The following is a 17,536-nucleotide window of genomic DNA, read 5'->3' as shown; positions in this document are numbered from 1 at the left end:
AGAAATAAAGAATGGTGTATTAATAGTTTATATATTTACTGGAATTATTGAAAGGTGGAACCAAGATTCATTGAAGGAGTTCTCAGAACCAAGCCAGAATGGGAATTTTTGGTTATGTAGTAAGTGATCAGGCCAGCTCAGAAAAACAAGAAAGCAATTGCTGCAGTACCTCTTCTCATTGGTCTCTACTGCATCTCTGGATCTTTGCTTTGCAAATAGCTTAGCCATTCTTTTAGCTTTATTCTTTTGTCTACTGCTCATACCAGCTCGAAATTCTGAATCAATCAACTCTGCAGCCTGAAGAGTCTGAAAAATAAGAATCCATTCCATGTCAATCCTGCCTGTACCTAAAGTTCACCCCACCCCCTCAAGCACAAAAACAGAAACACGCTCTTGTTCTCACTTCCCCATAGCACCCAGGTTACTTGAAACCCAGAGCAGTAGTTTGGCACTGTACTGAATATGACTAATATGAAACTTATGAAATTTAAGTGTTTGAAACACAGAGCAAAATTACAAGTCAAGCTTAGTATTTAAATATAATGATTCATAATGGCAGAAGCACAAATGAAGCAAACCCACTGTATTATTCCTTGCAGTCAAACAGCCCAAGGTTTTACCTACAGGTTGTTTGTTTACAAGTGAAGTTGAAGTAGGAGTATAGTCCAAATCCTCATCATTGAACAGGTCTTCAGTGTTCATTCCAATTGCAGCTCCCATATCAAGGCCAAGTTTCTTTTGTAACAGTTTCCTTTGTCGTGCTATCCTCTCTTTAGGATCAACTTCACCTAAAAAAGGTCAGCTTTTATATTTCATTTCAAAACACACATGTCCAATAGATTTACTGCTTAAGCCTTGATAAAAATTACAGTAAAACTAAAATATTCTAATTTATGAGAACAAAATAGAGGTCAACTGTACTTTGATTAGATATATTAAATAATGCCACAGAAGCTTTAAAGCTTTGTAAAATTTCTTTTAACCCAAAATATTGACCCTTATAAAGAGCTGTTTTTATAACCATAGAGCTATCTAATTAAAGTGGCATTAGCTTTCACTAGAAAAGTTCTAGAATACTTTTAAACAGCTTCCATGAGACTTACTGAAATGCATTATATGCATGGGATTTTAAAATAACATTTTTCTAGATTTTGTGGAAAAGCACTTTGGAGGAAAGGAACACGCAGTTACCATATTGCACAGAGGACTCTGTCAATAACTGGAGCCTTGCTAAATAAAAATATTATTTTGCACACGCATAATATTTTTATGGAAAGAATTTTCCCCAAAGAGAAACAAAAAGCCTTGACAAAAAATTAGAAATGTCTCATTCTCTGCAATCATTCAGAATTTTTTTTTTTTTAGGTTAAGATGACTCAGACCCATACACAGTATGTGAACATCTTTACTTCCCTGTTAGCTGCCACTACCTAGAATAGACCATTTTCCTTGTCCTGGACCATCCTGAAGTCATCTAGTGACTTTGCCAAGACTACAGAGCCATTATTTGTGTTTGTCCAACAAGAGCATAATGTTTGATGTACTTTACATATCAATTCACAGAATATTTTCTTTAACATAGAATCATAGGACTGGAAGGGACCATGAAAATTCATCTACTCCAGTCTCTTGCACTCAAGGCAGGACTATGTATTATGTATTAACTAGACTATTTCTGACAAGTGTTTGTCTAACCCAGTGGGGTTCCTAAACTTTAACAGCCTGTGAACTCTTTTCACTAGCACGTCAAGTCTCACGAACCCCCTCTTAAAAATGAATATTTCCAGGGATTTTCTCCTTTACCCAAGTATAAATTATAACAGCAGTGATCTTGGAAATATAAAATTTGTTTTATGACATGATTACACATCATCATTACAGTATTTTTATTACTGTATGAAAACGGCACTCTTCCAAGATCTCACTTTCGTAGCTTGTATTACTTTGAATAATCCTGTTAAAAGACAAGGCTCCTATAATCGCATCAAGGAGTATCAGACGTGAAACCGCATGAAGATATTTAAGAAGTCAACTCAAAAAAAAAAAAAAAAAAAAAAAAAAAAAAAAAGAGTTCCTCCTACACAAGCATTCAGGTCTTGAGCAGTCCAGGCAAACTGCGCACGTTACAACGAAGCTTAAACTTGTTCTTCATAATAATTTTTAAAATACTAGCTGCCTATTTAATTTTAGCAAACAGAAAAAAATATTCACCTCCCTTTGTTTCTTAAAAGAAGTCTTGAAGTTTAAATCTCCTCAGCATGATATGTTTTTGATCTCCTTAGCTCTTGGAAGTCCAGGGGCTGCGGGCCCCCCGTGTTGCCCAGGGTCCCTAGGGACAGCTCTGTCCACCATTAGGGATTCTCCCTGCCCCCCCCAAACCCCCTGTAACATTTCACAATTCCCAGGGGTTCATGAACCCCAGTGTGGGAACCACTGGTCTAACCTGCTCTTAAGAACCTCAAGTGATGGAGATTCCACAACCTCCCCAGGAAATTTGTTCCAGTGCTTAACTACCCTCAGTTAGGAAGTTTTTCCCTAATGTCCAACCTAAACCTCACCTTGCTGAAATTTAAGCCCATTGTTTCTTGTCCTATTCTCAGAGGTTAACAAAACAATTTGCCATCCTCCTCCTTGTAACAATCTTTTATATAATTTAAAACTGTTGTTATGCCCTCACCCCTAGTCTTCTCTTTTCTAGGCTAAACAGACCCAATTTTTTTCAAATCTTTCCACATAGGTGATGTTTTCTAGACCTTTAATCTTTTTTGTTGCTCCCCTCGGAGCTCCCTCCAATTTGGACACATCTTTTCTGAAATGTGGCACCCAGAAATGGACACAATACTCCAGCTGAGGCCTAATCAGCACAAAGCAGAGTGGAAGAATTACTTCTCATGTCTTGCTTACAACACTCCTGCTAGTACATCCAGGAATGGATGTTTGCTTTTTTTGCAACAGCATTACACGGTTGACTCACTTAGTCTGTGACCCAATCCACTATAACCCCCAGATCCTTTCTGCAGTACTCCCGCATGGCAGACATTTCCTATTTTGCATGTGTATAACTGATTGTTCCTTCCTAAGTGGAGTACTTTGTATTTGTCCTTATTGAATTTCATCCTATTTACTTCAAAATGATCTGGACAAACTGAAGAAATGGTCTGAATTGTAATCATATCCTCCAAAGCACTTGCAGCCCCTCCCAACTTAGTGTTGGCTGCAAACTTTAAGTGTACTCTCTATGCCATAATCTAAATCACGTATGAAGATACTGAACAGAACCAGACCCATGACCAATCCTTGGTTTACGTAGTAGATAACACAGCAGATAGCTGAGAACCCTATGCACATTAATCTACAAAATTTAAAGAAAAAAAACCTAAGAATCACAGCTACAATTCACTTTTATTGGCAAGAATATTGACATTCCCCATACACTGTACATAACTGTCCCATTAGAATGGGTACTCAATTACTTTAAAACAACAACTCATTTAGACACCTATATTTTTCTAAGAATGGGTACTCTGTAAATACCTGACATTTATTTTTTAGAAATCAGTGTTTAATAGAGGGAATAAAGAAGCATATTTTATTAGACATGCAGATGCTCTACAAATTTCTTACTAGCCTAAGATCAATGAAGATCAGACAAACAGAAACAATGAGAAGGCAGCAAAGTTGATGGATAGGGTACTGGCCTAGATGTGGGAAGTCCTGGATTCTATTCGCAGCTCAGCCATGCTGATCTGCTGTGTGACCAGGATAGGATACATTTGCACTGTAGGGATGAATCAGGTTGTACACTGAAGTAGGGTGTTGTCTGTAGGACTCACTCCTCCCCATCTCAACTGGAGAAGCTAAAAGGTGTGTAGAGAATGAGGCAAGGGACTGCAAGGAGAGAAGGGATGTTCTTACACTTGAAGCAGCTGAATGCTACCCTAGAGAACTGGATGTTACGTTTGTCTCTGCCACAGAGTTTCTATAAAATGCTGGACAAGTCATTGCAGACAAATGTTTCACAAGTGGATACTAATTGTTTCTTCCTTATTTTCTGAAAGTCCAATCGGCGGCCTGGAGTTGGACTTGCAAAGTATTGAGCGCTTGCCATGAGAAAGCAACATCAATGAAAGCTATGCTTTAAAGTGCTGTAAAGACGCTCAGTTTTCTGAAAAATTAGGTCCCTCGCATCAAGTTGGGCACCCAAAATTACTGGATACTTGACATTTTGGCCTTAATTTCTGGCCATCTGTAAAAAGCAGGTAATTACTCAGATGCTAAACTGATAAGCACCATAAAAGCTGTAATAAATAAGTTAATTCTTTATTCAGTGCAGGGTTTGAATGGCACACAGTAAAACAAGGCTGGGGTCACACATTGAAGGAGTTTAAAACAAAACACTGGACAGCTGCTCATTCAGTGAGTACTCTTTCTCCTGTACACTGAATGAAGTCAAGGTCCTGGAGAAAAAGTGATCACAGATAAAAATTTATAATACTGCATATGCACAAGGGGTCAAATTAAGTGAGCACAGGAAACTTTAATTCTGGTATTTCACAACTTTTGAGTGCCTGACTTCTCAGGCTTAATAATGTTCTTTTAATATAGTATTTTATATGTAATGTTCAGATAGTCTGAAGAGAAAGAGTGCACTTATCAGAAAATTGGTTTGCCATTTTAATTTAATATAGCACATGCTGCAAAAGACCAACTTTGGACAATCTTACCAAGATTAAAGTAGCTATAGGTTCTGGTGTAACATTCCCTGAATAGCTGAAGAATGGTATTTACATAGGAAAGGAAAGAAACTGTCATTACCCTGCAACTAGGAGAAAGCAGATTTTAAATTTTACCTTTATGAAGAATTCTGTAAAAATCTGCCATGACAAGTTGGGGTGCTCAGATTTTCTTTTCTTAATTTTATATAGAGCTAGAAGGAAGTTCACTTTTCAGGACTAATTTCCTCTGACACAATCTAATCCGATACTGCCTGCTAAGATATTTAGGGCCCAAATTTCTAAACTCGGAACAACTTTGCAGAAAGTTAGTGCACACATTTACCACTACTGTGCATGCAAATAAATTTGTGTACACATTATTTGTTACACAAATTTATACACTTCTTCATTTGTTCATCCAACTGTGGTAACTCTGCATATTTATTGGGCATGCAGGTGCACACCCTTGTGTGTCTACAGTTTTCAAACTGTTATACATCCTTACTTACCAAATTAGAAGACTTTATTTCATAAAGGGTATTTTGTTTACTAACGGGAATTCAAGGAGACTAAAAGGTCATTGTTTGTCTACTCCAGATAGCAAAAAAAATTGGATTTCACATTCTAATTGATTTCTGGAAGTAAACAAAAGTGCCTTTTGTATGAAGATTTAAGCTTAAAATAGAAGCAATTACTCTGAATACTACACTTAATGTAACAAGGACCAACAACATTATGTGACACCCATCATTCAGCACCCATAAAGGAAAGTTGACTCTGAGAAAATAAAATTGAGATTTCTGGTTCTGAGGAACATTAGTATGCAGAATAACTTTTTTTGCAATGCAAAATGTATTACCTAAAGCAGTAAAAGTTTTACAACGTACACACTTAAAACCAAAAATATAGATGCTACGTAACTGATAAATTCTGAGAATCTACCTGTTATGTAGAGACAGGAAGCAATTTACCAGAAGTTTAGAAACTTTGGTAACTAAAATTAGTCACTTAAAATCTACGTCATCTAACTTTAGACACCCAAAAGTTTTACCAGAATTCCTTTTGCTGGTACCAAATATTACAAGAAAGTTAAAAATCCCTTCTAAATGTCCTGCACCCTATTTTCTAATACACTTCCACCCCAATATAATGCGACACGATATAACACGAATTCGGATATAACGTGGTAAAGCAGTGCTCTGAGGGAGGGGTGTGGGGCTGCACACTCTGGTGGACCAAAATCAAGTTCAACATAATGTGGTTTCACCTGTAACGCAGTAAGATTTTTTGGCTCCCGAGGACAGCATTCTATTGAGGTAGAGGTGTACTTATGTGAAACTGTAGTAAATGTAGAAGGGTCACTGTTGCCCAATGTTGATCAATAAGGTATGAACATCAACACCTAATTAATACCATTTAACTAACATCACAAACTATAAAAATTCATTTTTCCTATAGAGCAAACCCACATAAGTGCACAAGTTCACTGCCTTTCTACCACTGAGCACTCCACGCTCCCTCCATCTAATCCAGTTCCTTTGCCTATTTTCCTAACATTTATTTGTGGATGTCCAGTCCTCTCAAATTCACAAAGGCCAAAGCTGAGCTACTCATGTTCTCTAACACAATGGGTCTCAAAGCCAGTCCATCACTTGTTTAGGAAAAGCTCCTGGCAGGCCAGAATGGCTTGTTTACCTGCCACGTCTGCAGGTTTGGCCGATTGCGGCTTTCACTGGCTGCGGTTCACCGCTCCAGGCCAATGGGGGCTGTGGGAAGCGGCGCAGGCCGAAGGATGTGCTGGCCACCCTTCCTGCACACCCCAACTGTTTCTCTCTTTCACTGTGGAAAACACCATGTCCCAGGGTCATAACCTGGATAAAAATCTTTGACTCAGCCACATCTGTAGACCCTAATATTCAGCCCATGTCTAAATTTTATCCCTTCTTCCTATACAATCTCTCTAAAATCTGACTTTTCCTCTTGTTCCACATAGCTAATACTCTGTTTAAGCCCTCAACATTTGCATCTTTATTATCCTCCATTCTGGCATTGATTACTAAAACCTTGCTTCTCTCAAGTCCATTCAAAATGCTGCTGCCAATATCACCTTCCTAGCTCATTGCTCCGATGACATTCCTCTTAGTTGCTGTGTAGACATGCCGTAGAGGGCTTAAACTGAGTACCAGCTATGTGGAACAAGAGGTAGTAGGATGAGGAATGGGGAAGTTAGAGTAAGGGGAAAGAGGCCAGTCAATGCTCATTACTTGCCTGACCATTGTCTGCATCTTGGGTTTGGTAGGCATCGTAAAAGAGGTGAGTGTTGAGGAGGGATTTGAAGGAGGAAAGGCAGTGGCTGCACATTATATTAGCGAGTTTTTCTTGAGTATTAGGGGCGGCATGAGCATACAAGATGCTTAAGGAAGGAAGCTGATTGGTGCACAAAAAAAGCTGGGAGTTGACAGAGTGAAGCTCGGAGTTAGCGTCATGATACATTACTAGATCAGCTAGGCAGGGAAGGGCAATGTTGTGAATACTCATTAAAACAGACTTTTGTCTTTACCTTTGAAAACAAAGGACAGAACTAATGGAGGGTCTCTAAGGGTATTTCTACATAGCAAAGAAAAACCCACGGCTGGCACAGGGCCAGCCAAGTTGGGCTTGCAGGACTGCTTAATTGCTGTGTAAATGCCTGGGCTCTTTGACCTCAAAATTTAAGACTCCTTTAAATTCTACACAACAATGAAACAGCCCTGCAGCCCAAGCCACATGAACCCCCCCCCCCCAAAAAAAAAGTCACATGAACCTCACAAAGCAGAACTGTTTCTTCAATGTATTTATTTTCTCAGACATTAAATACCTATCTCCTAATTTGTCTATTTTGTGCCATTTATACGGAAGCTGTCTAGGGCAAGGATTGTCTCTTATCTGCATCTGCACAAAAAATAGCACAGTAGGGCCACAATTCCAGTTGGTGCCTCTGGATACTACCATAACATGTTTACTACCATCACCAGTCTCTGGACCATGAAAGTCCACAGAGCATCTGCTGGACAGCTGGCCAGTAGAATGGTGCTGCCTCCTCTCAGTTACTTCCTGCTCCTATTCTTCACTAACAAAACTAAAACAGAGCTTTCCTGATATTGTTTTTCCATGTAATCAAATGCTGTGGTTGTCATAGGATTATTACATGAGAGGTCTGCAAGACCTCATTCACAAGTTCTGTTAAAATGCAGTCCACCCTATGAAACATTGAGAATCCCCAAACTATGCTATCCAACATTAAGATTGAGCTGTTAAAATCCACGATTTTATAAAAAGACAGGAAAAGCAAGCACTTACAACACATACAGGAAATGCAAAGAGATATTACAATAGACTTAGGCCAAAAATAGAAAACCTGTACATGCACAATGTGGCTGAATTACTGTTGCTGTAGAAACCTTATTTTTTTCCTTCTCCTGTCATTTTCCCTCTGAACTCAACTGCAAAACCTTATTTCATTTTTTTCCCCCTGCATTTATCACAGCTCTGCTGGACAATGACTAAAAATCAATTCCACTACTTTAGTGCAGAAACTATTTTTCCAAGCAGAGACGTGCAGTAATAATAAATCATTCTTCTACCCTAAAGAGAGAATTCAAACCAAAAGATAGTTATGATTTAGCAAGTTCTCCACACCTACTTCCCAGCAGTATGGAAGATCCTCGACTGTCACAATCTACAATATGGTCACACACTGATAACTGGGAAATTCATCAAACACAATACATACCTGATTTGTCATCTTGGACCTCAAACTCTGCACCAGCAGATCCAAGAAGAGATGCTCCATGTTTTAACAGTCGACTGATATCAAATCTATCAAAATGCAGACGATCACTGGCACATGAATCATCCATAGGAATTTCTGAATCAGATTCTAGATAGAAATTAAAAATACAGCTTAAGGAAACAGTCAATACCAATGCTTTCTCACATGAGAAGCAGGGGCAAAGGTGGGAAAGAAGGAAGAGTCGTTCAGAAAACTAAGAAATGCATGCATTTTATTTTGCGAGTTTAAAGGCCTCATGGAGGGAAGAATCTACGTACTGCAATCCATCTGAGTCAATAAAAATATCTGTCTTGATACGTTGCCTTGATGAAGATGCTTATGGTTGATTTTCAGACCACAGGTAGCTGTGCATTTACATGCCTACTTTGTGCACAAACTGATTTGCAGGCTCACCGAGCTGATAATCTGTGAGCATGTCAAGATTCATGTACTTCAAACATAAATGTGGATCTACCCAAGGTCTAAAAAGTAGACCAATAATCTGCTTTCCTAATCGAAATATACAGAATCTTGCTCATTTATAACCTAATGTGCCTTATTAGGAAGTCTATGTACCCAAATCAAAATTAGTACAGCCTATTTTCTTCACTTTTACAAAAGCACAAGCGTTGTGTGTAACATACCTAAAAGACAGAAGGGAGAACTAACTTGTCCAATAATTTTATTTAGCATTCAGGGAACAGAACCAGGATAATACAGCAACATACACTGGGCCACCAAACATTGGTAGGATCAAATGGCTTCATTAACTCCAAAATTAGAAACAGTACATACAGACCTTGTTCTTAGTAGTTTTAGCCTTGCAGGGCTTTTATAGAAAAGTAACTGGAGATGTTCAGGAAATATCTGGGCAAAGCAACACAATAATATCACATGACTCCATTTTCTAGTAGGCAGACATGTGCACTCTTACACCACTGAAAAGTGGGGAGGCAGAGGGGGAAGTGTTTGCAATAGGCTTCAAACACCCAACTCTGACAGTAAAGCTTTAAGGATTAATGGAATTCTGCTTTTCACTAAGGTAGGCACTTTATTATCCCACCTGTTTTATAAAAAAAGAGAAGGGAGGGTGTTTTCTGGGGTCTAGAAGATTTGGTGGAACCTTATGTTGTATTCTTTGTTAATAAAGCCAAACCCCATTAAGAGGCTGAGTATGGATCCTACATATGCAGCGTGCAGACGGGGCTTGTAAAGCAGACTGGGAAGGATTGTCTGACAAGTTTTATACCAGAGTAAGCGTACATTAGAGTGATCATGAACTGTATATAGTTAACGTAAAAGCACCTTGTTTTTGTCTTGGAGTTGGCTTCCACTCGGGTACATTTTTCACTATTGCTTCAACAGCCTGACCAGCTGCAATGCGAGTATCCCAATTTGTACTCCTTAAGTATATTAACACCTTTAAAGAAAGATATGAAAATGAATTGTTATCTAAACCTTTCAATAAATTTTAATTTCACGAGTACAGTAGCCATCCAGTGCTCTGATCAAAAAAAGATAATTTTAAATTCAATGGGTCAAAAGACTCCATTTAAAAGACAGCTGGGACCTGGAAGAAACAGTGAGAATACACATTGCTTTATTATCAATAGCATTCGTGCTGCCTATCAAGGAACACCATTAATAAACTGGTATAATAAGCTCAAACAAGTAGTTAGAATAAGAAACAAAGTTTTGTGTCCTAATTCAACTTGCTTCTTTTTAAAATCTAAACTATTTTCTCAGAGCACTCTTTTGGTAAAAGTGGCATAATATTCATAACTCTGGCCACTCAGATGATAGCATCAATTGCGGTATAAATACCCATTCAATAAGAACAGAGATGAGACCATTCTGTTGACACTGCTGTCTGACAAATTAGTTTTGGTGGTTCCATTTTAAAAAAAACAAAAACAAAAACCAAACACACACACACACACACACACACACTCACTCTAGATTTGGCCAGATTAAAATCTAGAAGTAATGAAAATCTCTATTTCATTTCCAGTCCTTTAAAATCATCTTGTCGTCACCCTCCTACTAATCACTTTTAACCCTGCAACAAGTAGCTCAACAAAGTTTTGAACTAATGAAGCAACAGCAGAAAACTGAAAAGAGTTAAATTTCTCTTCCCAGATTACAGCAGATGCTGAACAAATTAGGATTTAATCATATCTAGAATACACAGTGAAACCAGTCTTAAGTGACCGACCATCCCAAAGGCTGATAATTAGCTGTTTAACGGAAGTGGTCTTCTAATTAAGAGTGAAGCAGATTAGTACTCAATATATTTAGGGGATTGTTTTAGGTGGTCTCCTAAAAACAGGAGACTGCCAAATAAGGCTTCCCTGTAGTATCAAAAAAACAAATCTAGTTTTATTCTCATTTCAATTCTCTATTTGCCAAAACTTTAAAGTTACATTAAGAAACAAATGCTTACTTTAGATAAGAGATTATTCAGTTCATGAGGATGGAGTTTCACCACCTCCCCAAGTTGCTGTGCAGCTGCTTTTCTTGTTACCGGTGTGGTACCAGTGTCCAGTAAAATGAAGAGACGATCAAGCCTATATAGATGAAAAAAATGCTGAATGATTATACTTGCAGAATTTGATTGGCTCACATCATTAACATAATCCCATCAAACTGTCCAGCATACCTGACAATTTGAGGGGAGTTGGTTGCTTGGGGACTGACAAGATATAGACCAAACAGATCTGCAATTATAGTTTTTAGTAATAAAAGCTTACTCATTCTGAAAGAATTTCTAATTGAGAATAAACCAGAACATTGATCAAATCCAAAATGGAGTAAAAATCTTTCATTACAGAAGTTATAGTTTACCCACTTCTTTTTATAAACCTGCAGAGAATTAAAAGGGAATTCACAAAGTTATTATAATCATGATCAACCAGTTGCTCATCTCAGAACAGGACAGAAATTCTCTATTTCAGGATAGAAATGCCTTTGAACTTCAGTAACACTTTATATCACAACAGTGACATGGAGAAGTGCTATTACATTAGTGCATTTGGACAAGACTCCAGTAGAAATAACCCTAATATTCTACATTAAAATTTTTGCTTGAAATGCAGATTTATAATCTATTATGTCAAGTTCTGCCTTTCTTTTGGATGACAGTTTTGTCGTCAATTCTCATTCTTCCCCTAGCTGAGTAGTCAGATGTGTAAGCATCAAACCAATATAATCTTTGAGGTACTTCTGTCAAACAACAAGTATTATAAAACATGAGGTCTTCTGTGTAATACTTTGCCTCAATGTTAGCTGAGGCATCATGATGGCAACATTTAAAGGCAAAAAGATTGGACTCTAAGAATAAGTAGTTTCTTTATGAAACTTTCCTACAGTAATTTTTTAAGAATGGAAGTATTTGTGATTTACTAATAAAAAATTCTAATTGTGGAGCACATCAATGGCTCTCTTTGCCAAGGGATGTGATAAACACTTCATTATCACTTAGTCTTTAAATCAAGATTAGAAGCCTTTCTAAAAATATACACTTTAGTTCATCTAGACATTGAGTATAATTCAGAAATTACTGGGTGAAAATCAATGGTCTGTACTACAGAGGGGATACGCAGACTAGATAATATATAGTTTTTTCTGCCCTTAAAAGATTTTTTTTTTAAAAATCTGAGTAAATCACTAAAAATACCTGTCGTAAATTACAAAATATGAAGCTTGCCTACATTAGCTTGTCAAGATGAAGATCCAAAACAACTCCAATCTTCCACATCCTCAAAAAGTCTGTCATTTAACCCAATCTGTCCCTCCAGCTACCAGCCTATTTCCAAAAAAAACTCAAAGAATGTTTAGCCTGGTCACACCACTTCCTCCTTCAGGAAAAAAGAAGAATTTGTCAAATCACTAGACAAGAAACCACTATCATGACCCAGCCTCCAAAATTCTAAAGCCCAATTCCAATCTTGACTACCAAGAGTCTACTGCCTCTATGTAACACCTATACCTCTACATCCAGAACTAGACCCCTGATCTCATAGCTTCAAGAACACAAGTCTCTCACCGGGAAGGTCTAGGACAGGGGTAGGCAACCTGTGGTACAGTGCCAAAGGCGGCACACGAGCTGATTTTCAGTGGCACTCACACTGCCTGAATCCTGGCCACTGGTCCAGGGAACTCTGCATTTTATTTTAATTTTACATAAGTTTCTTCAACATTTACTTTACATACAACAATAGTTTAGTTATGTATTACAGACTTATAGAAAGAGACCTTCTAAAAACATTAAAATGTATTACTGGGATGCAAAACCTTAAATTAAAGTGAATAAATGAAGACTCGGCACACCACTTCTGAAAGGTTGCTGACCCCTGATCTAGGAGAATAATGTATTTTTGCAAGCTGCAAAACTTTAACAAAGGGGGAAAACATTCTCTCTTCCCCCTCCAACTCCATTATCCTCCTTCCAATTAAGTCAATGGCAAACCTCTTCCTCCTCCAACCCCCCCAATCAATTGAAGTTTGCCACTAACATCTCCCGCTGAAATCAGTGGGCGTAGGACTAATCCTGAAGCTAGACACCACAGTTAATAACAGTCTGATTACATCTGGCTTTCTACTTTGATAGCACCGAGGCATTTCTGAGCTAATGGGCAGACAAAAATTTAGAAGCCGATGCTACTGAAAATTTAAAATCAGAGTAATCAATGATTTGTAATGCAAACTGAAATTTGAAAAGTTCTCTTGAAACTGCGAACATTTTTTCCCCTTCAGAATAAAGGAGGCAATGGTAAGGCCAAACCAATTTTCCAAGCCAATGTTGTAGTGGAATTAGAAATACAGCTATCTAATGGAATCTGGTTGTAACCTCAGCTACGGAGATGCAACCTCCTATCTGCAACACCACCATAAATGTATAATAGGACTTTCCCCCAAAACAGGTTACAGTTTAAATGGACAGGTACAACACAGAAACAAGACCACCACTTGTGATTATAGCTGAAATTCTCAACCGGACAGGAGGATATTGTGTTTTTCCTCAGAAAAGAAGCCTTGAGTATGAGCAGGCAAGAGAGAAAGGGAGTGCTTGGGAAGTAAACTTAAGTGTCACAGAGAGAGAAATAATAGCAAAGATATCTCTTAACTGCTTTGAAAAAAAAGAGATTACTACATGCTAAAGTGAATTTTATATATAAATATAAAAAGAATAATGGAACTGGCCTCCCTCTACAGATATCTTAATTTTAATGTAATCACAGTCCATCTGCCAAATTCACCCACAATTTAATCATTTCCTTTATTTGCCATCCCTAAGCAATTGTTTGTGCAACTGTAATGGCTGCTACTTTCTTCCCCAAAGACATCTGCATTTCAATGGTAGAGGAACAGTCATGATCCATTTATGTGTTTGCACTTATATTGTTTATATCACAGTAAAGCATTTAACTTTAAGTCAAGTCCTTGTTTACTTCCCTGAACTTGTCAGGTATCTCCATTTGTTCTGCAACTGCTGATTTAAGGCTTATTTAAAAGTATCAATAAGAAAGGAGGATGTTCAAATGTTAGTAAAATAGAGGTTTTATCCATTCTGCTTTTTCTCCTTCTATAAACACATTCTGAGGAAAGAAGCCCACAATCTTTCAAGTACTTTGTTTTTGGAACTGTATGCATCCCCTTCTGTGCTTTTTTGTTGTTTTTGCAGTAGATGGCAACTTAAGTAGCTTCTAACATGGTATAATTTTAGAGAAATGTGTAGTCACATAAGGGTATCAAGCAAAAACCAAAGGAATCAACAGGCCTCCCGCAAAAAATAAAATGCAGGATATGTGGCTCGGCACATATGGCAAGTAATAAACATATTTAGAGTAAGTGTTAAGCAGTTGCCTTTTAAAAACTTAAAATATTGAGGGACACAAATACATCCACTATGCATGCTGCCTGGAAATAACCGATTGCAGTGCCTATATTTAATGTTACACGGCTGTTAGTCATGTCTTACAAACACTGCTGAAATTTAGTATGCTTTTATGAGACAAGGAGCACTTTCTCTTCCTCTAAGTTTCACCCAAACAAATTAAGCCATTTTAAGTATAGAAGGAGTGGGGAGAAAGCATGTTTTTTAAACTTGACTAAAAAACAGGAAGGAGATAGAAACTTAAGTTTGGCAGGAATACAGTCCTGAGGCTATAAACGTGCCTTGTGTGTCCTGGTGAAAATTTGATATGGCCAAGTTAAAAAGTTTTAAGAAGTCCTATGTATCATCTAATATAATCTGATGTACATATGTTAAACAAATAACCTTCCAACGTACCAGCATCAGCAAAAGAAAGTTCTCACAAAATTGATGTCTGCACATTCAACGTAATTCTGAGACATGTACATGAAACTGATTGGAATTTCATTTTTCATAGGTTGAGGGACTGTGGTATATAAATGACTATTTGTACAGAGAGAAAAGGAAATGTATGGAATGAGGCAAGCCTCCTCCCTTCACTGCTTGCACATTGTGTCATAACAGAACATATTCTGTTGCTGTCTATCAAACAAACAGTTTAACATAACTACATCAGGCACAAAGTCATCAATTTTATGGAATGAAACAGGGATCATGTGTTTAAAAAAAAAGAGATAACAATTAAAGAGTGCTGTAATGCATAAGCACAGGCAGCCTTACTTTTTACATTCCACTGTACAATCTTAACTTTATTTAAAATATTTTTATAACTATAACTTGTATATTGCAGACATGAATATATAAAGTATATCCCCAAGCTAGCATGATGTTTTGCAATCAAATAAGTAGGCAAGGTCCCTGCCTCAAGAAGCTTATTTTAGGACTTTGAGCCAGATCCCATTTAAGTGACTATAATTTGTCCCCTTGCCTTAATGAGAGATGAAACAGGCCCTTACGCTCAACTAACTGAAGCATATATATGACACAGAAAAGCAACAAAATGGCACAATAGTCATTAGACCAGGGCTTCAAAAATGTATGAACATCTAGTAGCCAGATACTGATACAAAAGACCTACCAGCAAGATCTATGAAAAACACTGGTGAGAATCCCAGTTCCAGCTGCTGGAATTCCTATCAGGGTTCTAGCCTTGGATCCTGTTCAGGAGTTTTGTCTTTTATATCAGTCTTTGACTATGAGATGCCTGAGAACTTTCACATCTCCTTGCTGCTATATTAAGAGGGGAGATACTTCCACTGCTCTATCCTTTCACCAACTGCCTGAAGCTAGTGCCAGGCAGTAGTGTTCTTCCAAACTTTGGCATTCTCCATTAGTAAGATTTTAGTACTAGAGTGACTGCCTATACTGCTGTTTAACTTGCCCAAGCAGCAACTGTAGTAGAGCGGAACTGACAAGACTCAGGTCAGTTTCATTGTTATTTTAAAAAGTTTGGGGTATTGATGAAACAAGAATCACATCAATACAACTGTCACCAATACTCGCAGGCTCTAAAATGGCAATTAACCTGACCCCACTCTCTCAATTCCACTCTACTACTGTTGATGCTTGGAAAAGTGAAGAGCAGCAGCAATGAAACTACATGCAGACTTGGAAAGTCAGCAGTCTATACATTCGCCATTTGGAATGTTCTCTGAAATCACACAGGCTAGAATTTTTTTTTTTTAAGTAAATTTATGTTTGGCCAGAACTGATAATCCCATCAACACAATGTTTCTACAAGCATATGGATTTTTCAGGCCTTTACTGGAGGTTTTGGGTTACCTTGAGAGGGACAGACAGACTGTTAATGATATACTAAGTTTGAAATTTTAGATGTTTATGAGCCCACAACAAGGTTACCTATTCTTAGGAACTCTTATATAACACAGCCTCACACCTTATAAAGGCTTGCCAGGACCAGCATATGAACCATTCTCAGGAACTTTACTATCATGATCATCCTTCGTAACTATTCAGAATATGGGTCCTGCATTATGGTCCCAATTTGGGGATGTGCAACTGAAGTATGCTATATTGAAAACCCAGAAACTAGTGTCTTATTTACTGACCAGGTATAGCACAGGCAGCGGCAGCTTATGCTTCTCCAGTGAGGTAAGAAAGTATTTCAAATGAACACAACTAGAAATCTCATCAATTACATGGAGTTAAAAGTAGGGGCAGGTATTATATCTGTAACTAAGTCATTCTGCTACTTGCTTTCATTTTACTATCACATTTTCCTATTTTAAAAATGTCTCTTCTCCCCTCCCAGTGTAGTGCAGATTTTCCCATTATTCTGAGAGGTAACTGACTGACTAAGCAGAAGAAAAAGTGTTTTTGAATATACAAAAGAAAATGAAAAATAGGTTCTCTCTAACCTCTTTAAATTATAGGCTTATTCTTGGAGATTGGAGAAGGGGGCACTGTAGCAATATGTGTTTGTCTCCTGAGAGGAAGATTACTCTGCCTAAACACCCATTTGTATTTATTCTTGGAGATGATATTCACTGGGTAGTCCCTACTTGTGTGTGTAGTATTGCAGGAGATCTGGCACATAATCTGTGCTTTACTATCTACCAAGGCCTTTTGTTATGGGGCTTCTGCTTCTTTTTTTTAAATAAACAAACAAACCCCAAAAAAACCCATGACAATGAAATAACCAGCAGACTCTAAAAATAAGATTCTGCTACAAGCAAAATTTCTAGAAGACAGCAGAGAGTCTGGTGACACACACCATCCCTCATCCAATAGCATGGACTAATATCCACAAATCCATTTCCTTCATTCCATAGCCATGTTTTAATTATTTTTTAACAAAGCAAATGCATCTTACTATAGCACCATAAGATCCTAATCTGGTTTTTGACAAAAATGTTTACAGATTCTCACCATCTGTCCAGAGCTTGGCTTGTCAGAACTAAAATTTTAGGAAGGTTTTTCCATTCAACCACTAATCAAAGCTAATCTTCACATGTAGAGCAAGGGATTTTACAATCTTTTGATTTTGAAGTATAGGAAAGTATAAAAGCAAATCAGCTACGAACACAGGAATAGGATTTCATTTGTGAAATAAGG

General features: G+C 37.7%; 1 protein-coding gene across 2 annotated transcripts in view; it reads right to left on the bottom strand.

Annotated features, from left to right (window-relative positions):
• BTAF1 (B-TFIID TATA-box binding protein associated factor 1) overlaps positions 1-17,536 on the bottom strand; it is a 98,960-nt gene that overhangs the window by 78,901 nt on the left and 2,523 nt on the right. For both annotated transcript variants that reach the window (XM_030568390.1, XM_030568389.1), the window contains exons 2-6: positions 10,970-11,093; positions 9,832-9,946; positions 8,488-8,634; positions 625-788; positions 170-306 (exon numbers count right to left, since the gene is read on the bottom strand). In XM_030568390.1, coding sequence (XP_030424250.1) covers positions 170-306; positions 625-788; positions 8,488-8,634; positions 9,832-9,946; positions 10,970-11,093 — 687 coding nt within the window. The remainder of the gene's footprint in view (positions 1-169; positions 307-624; positions 789-8,487; positions 8,635-9,831; positions 9,947-10,969; positions 11,094-17,536) is intronic.

The sequence above is a fragment of the Gopherus evgoodei genome, chromosome 7, assembly GCF_007399415.2.
Source record: "Gopherus evgoodei ecotype Sinaloan lineage chromosome 7, rGopEvg1_v1.p, whole genome shotgun sequence".
NCBI lineage: Eukaryota > Metazoa > Chordata > Testudines > Testudinidae > Gopherus > Gopherus evgoodei.
The sequence above is the reverse complement of the archived record's forward strand: the minus strand, read 5'-3'. Positions and strand labels throughout refer to the sequence as shown.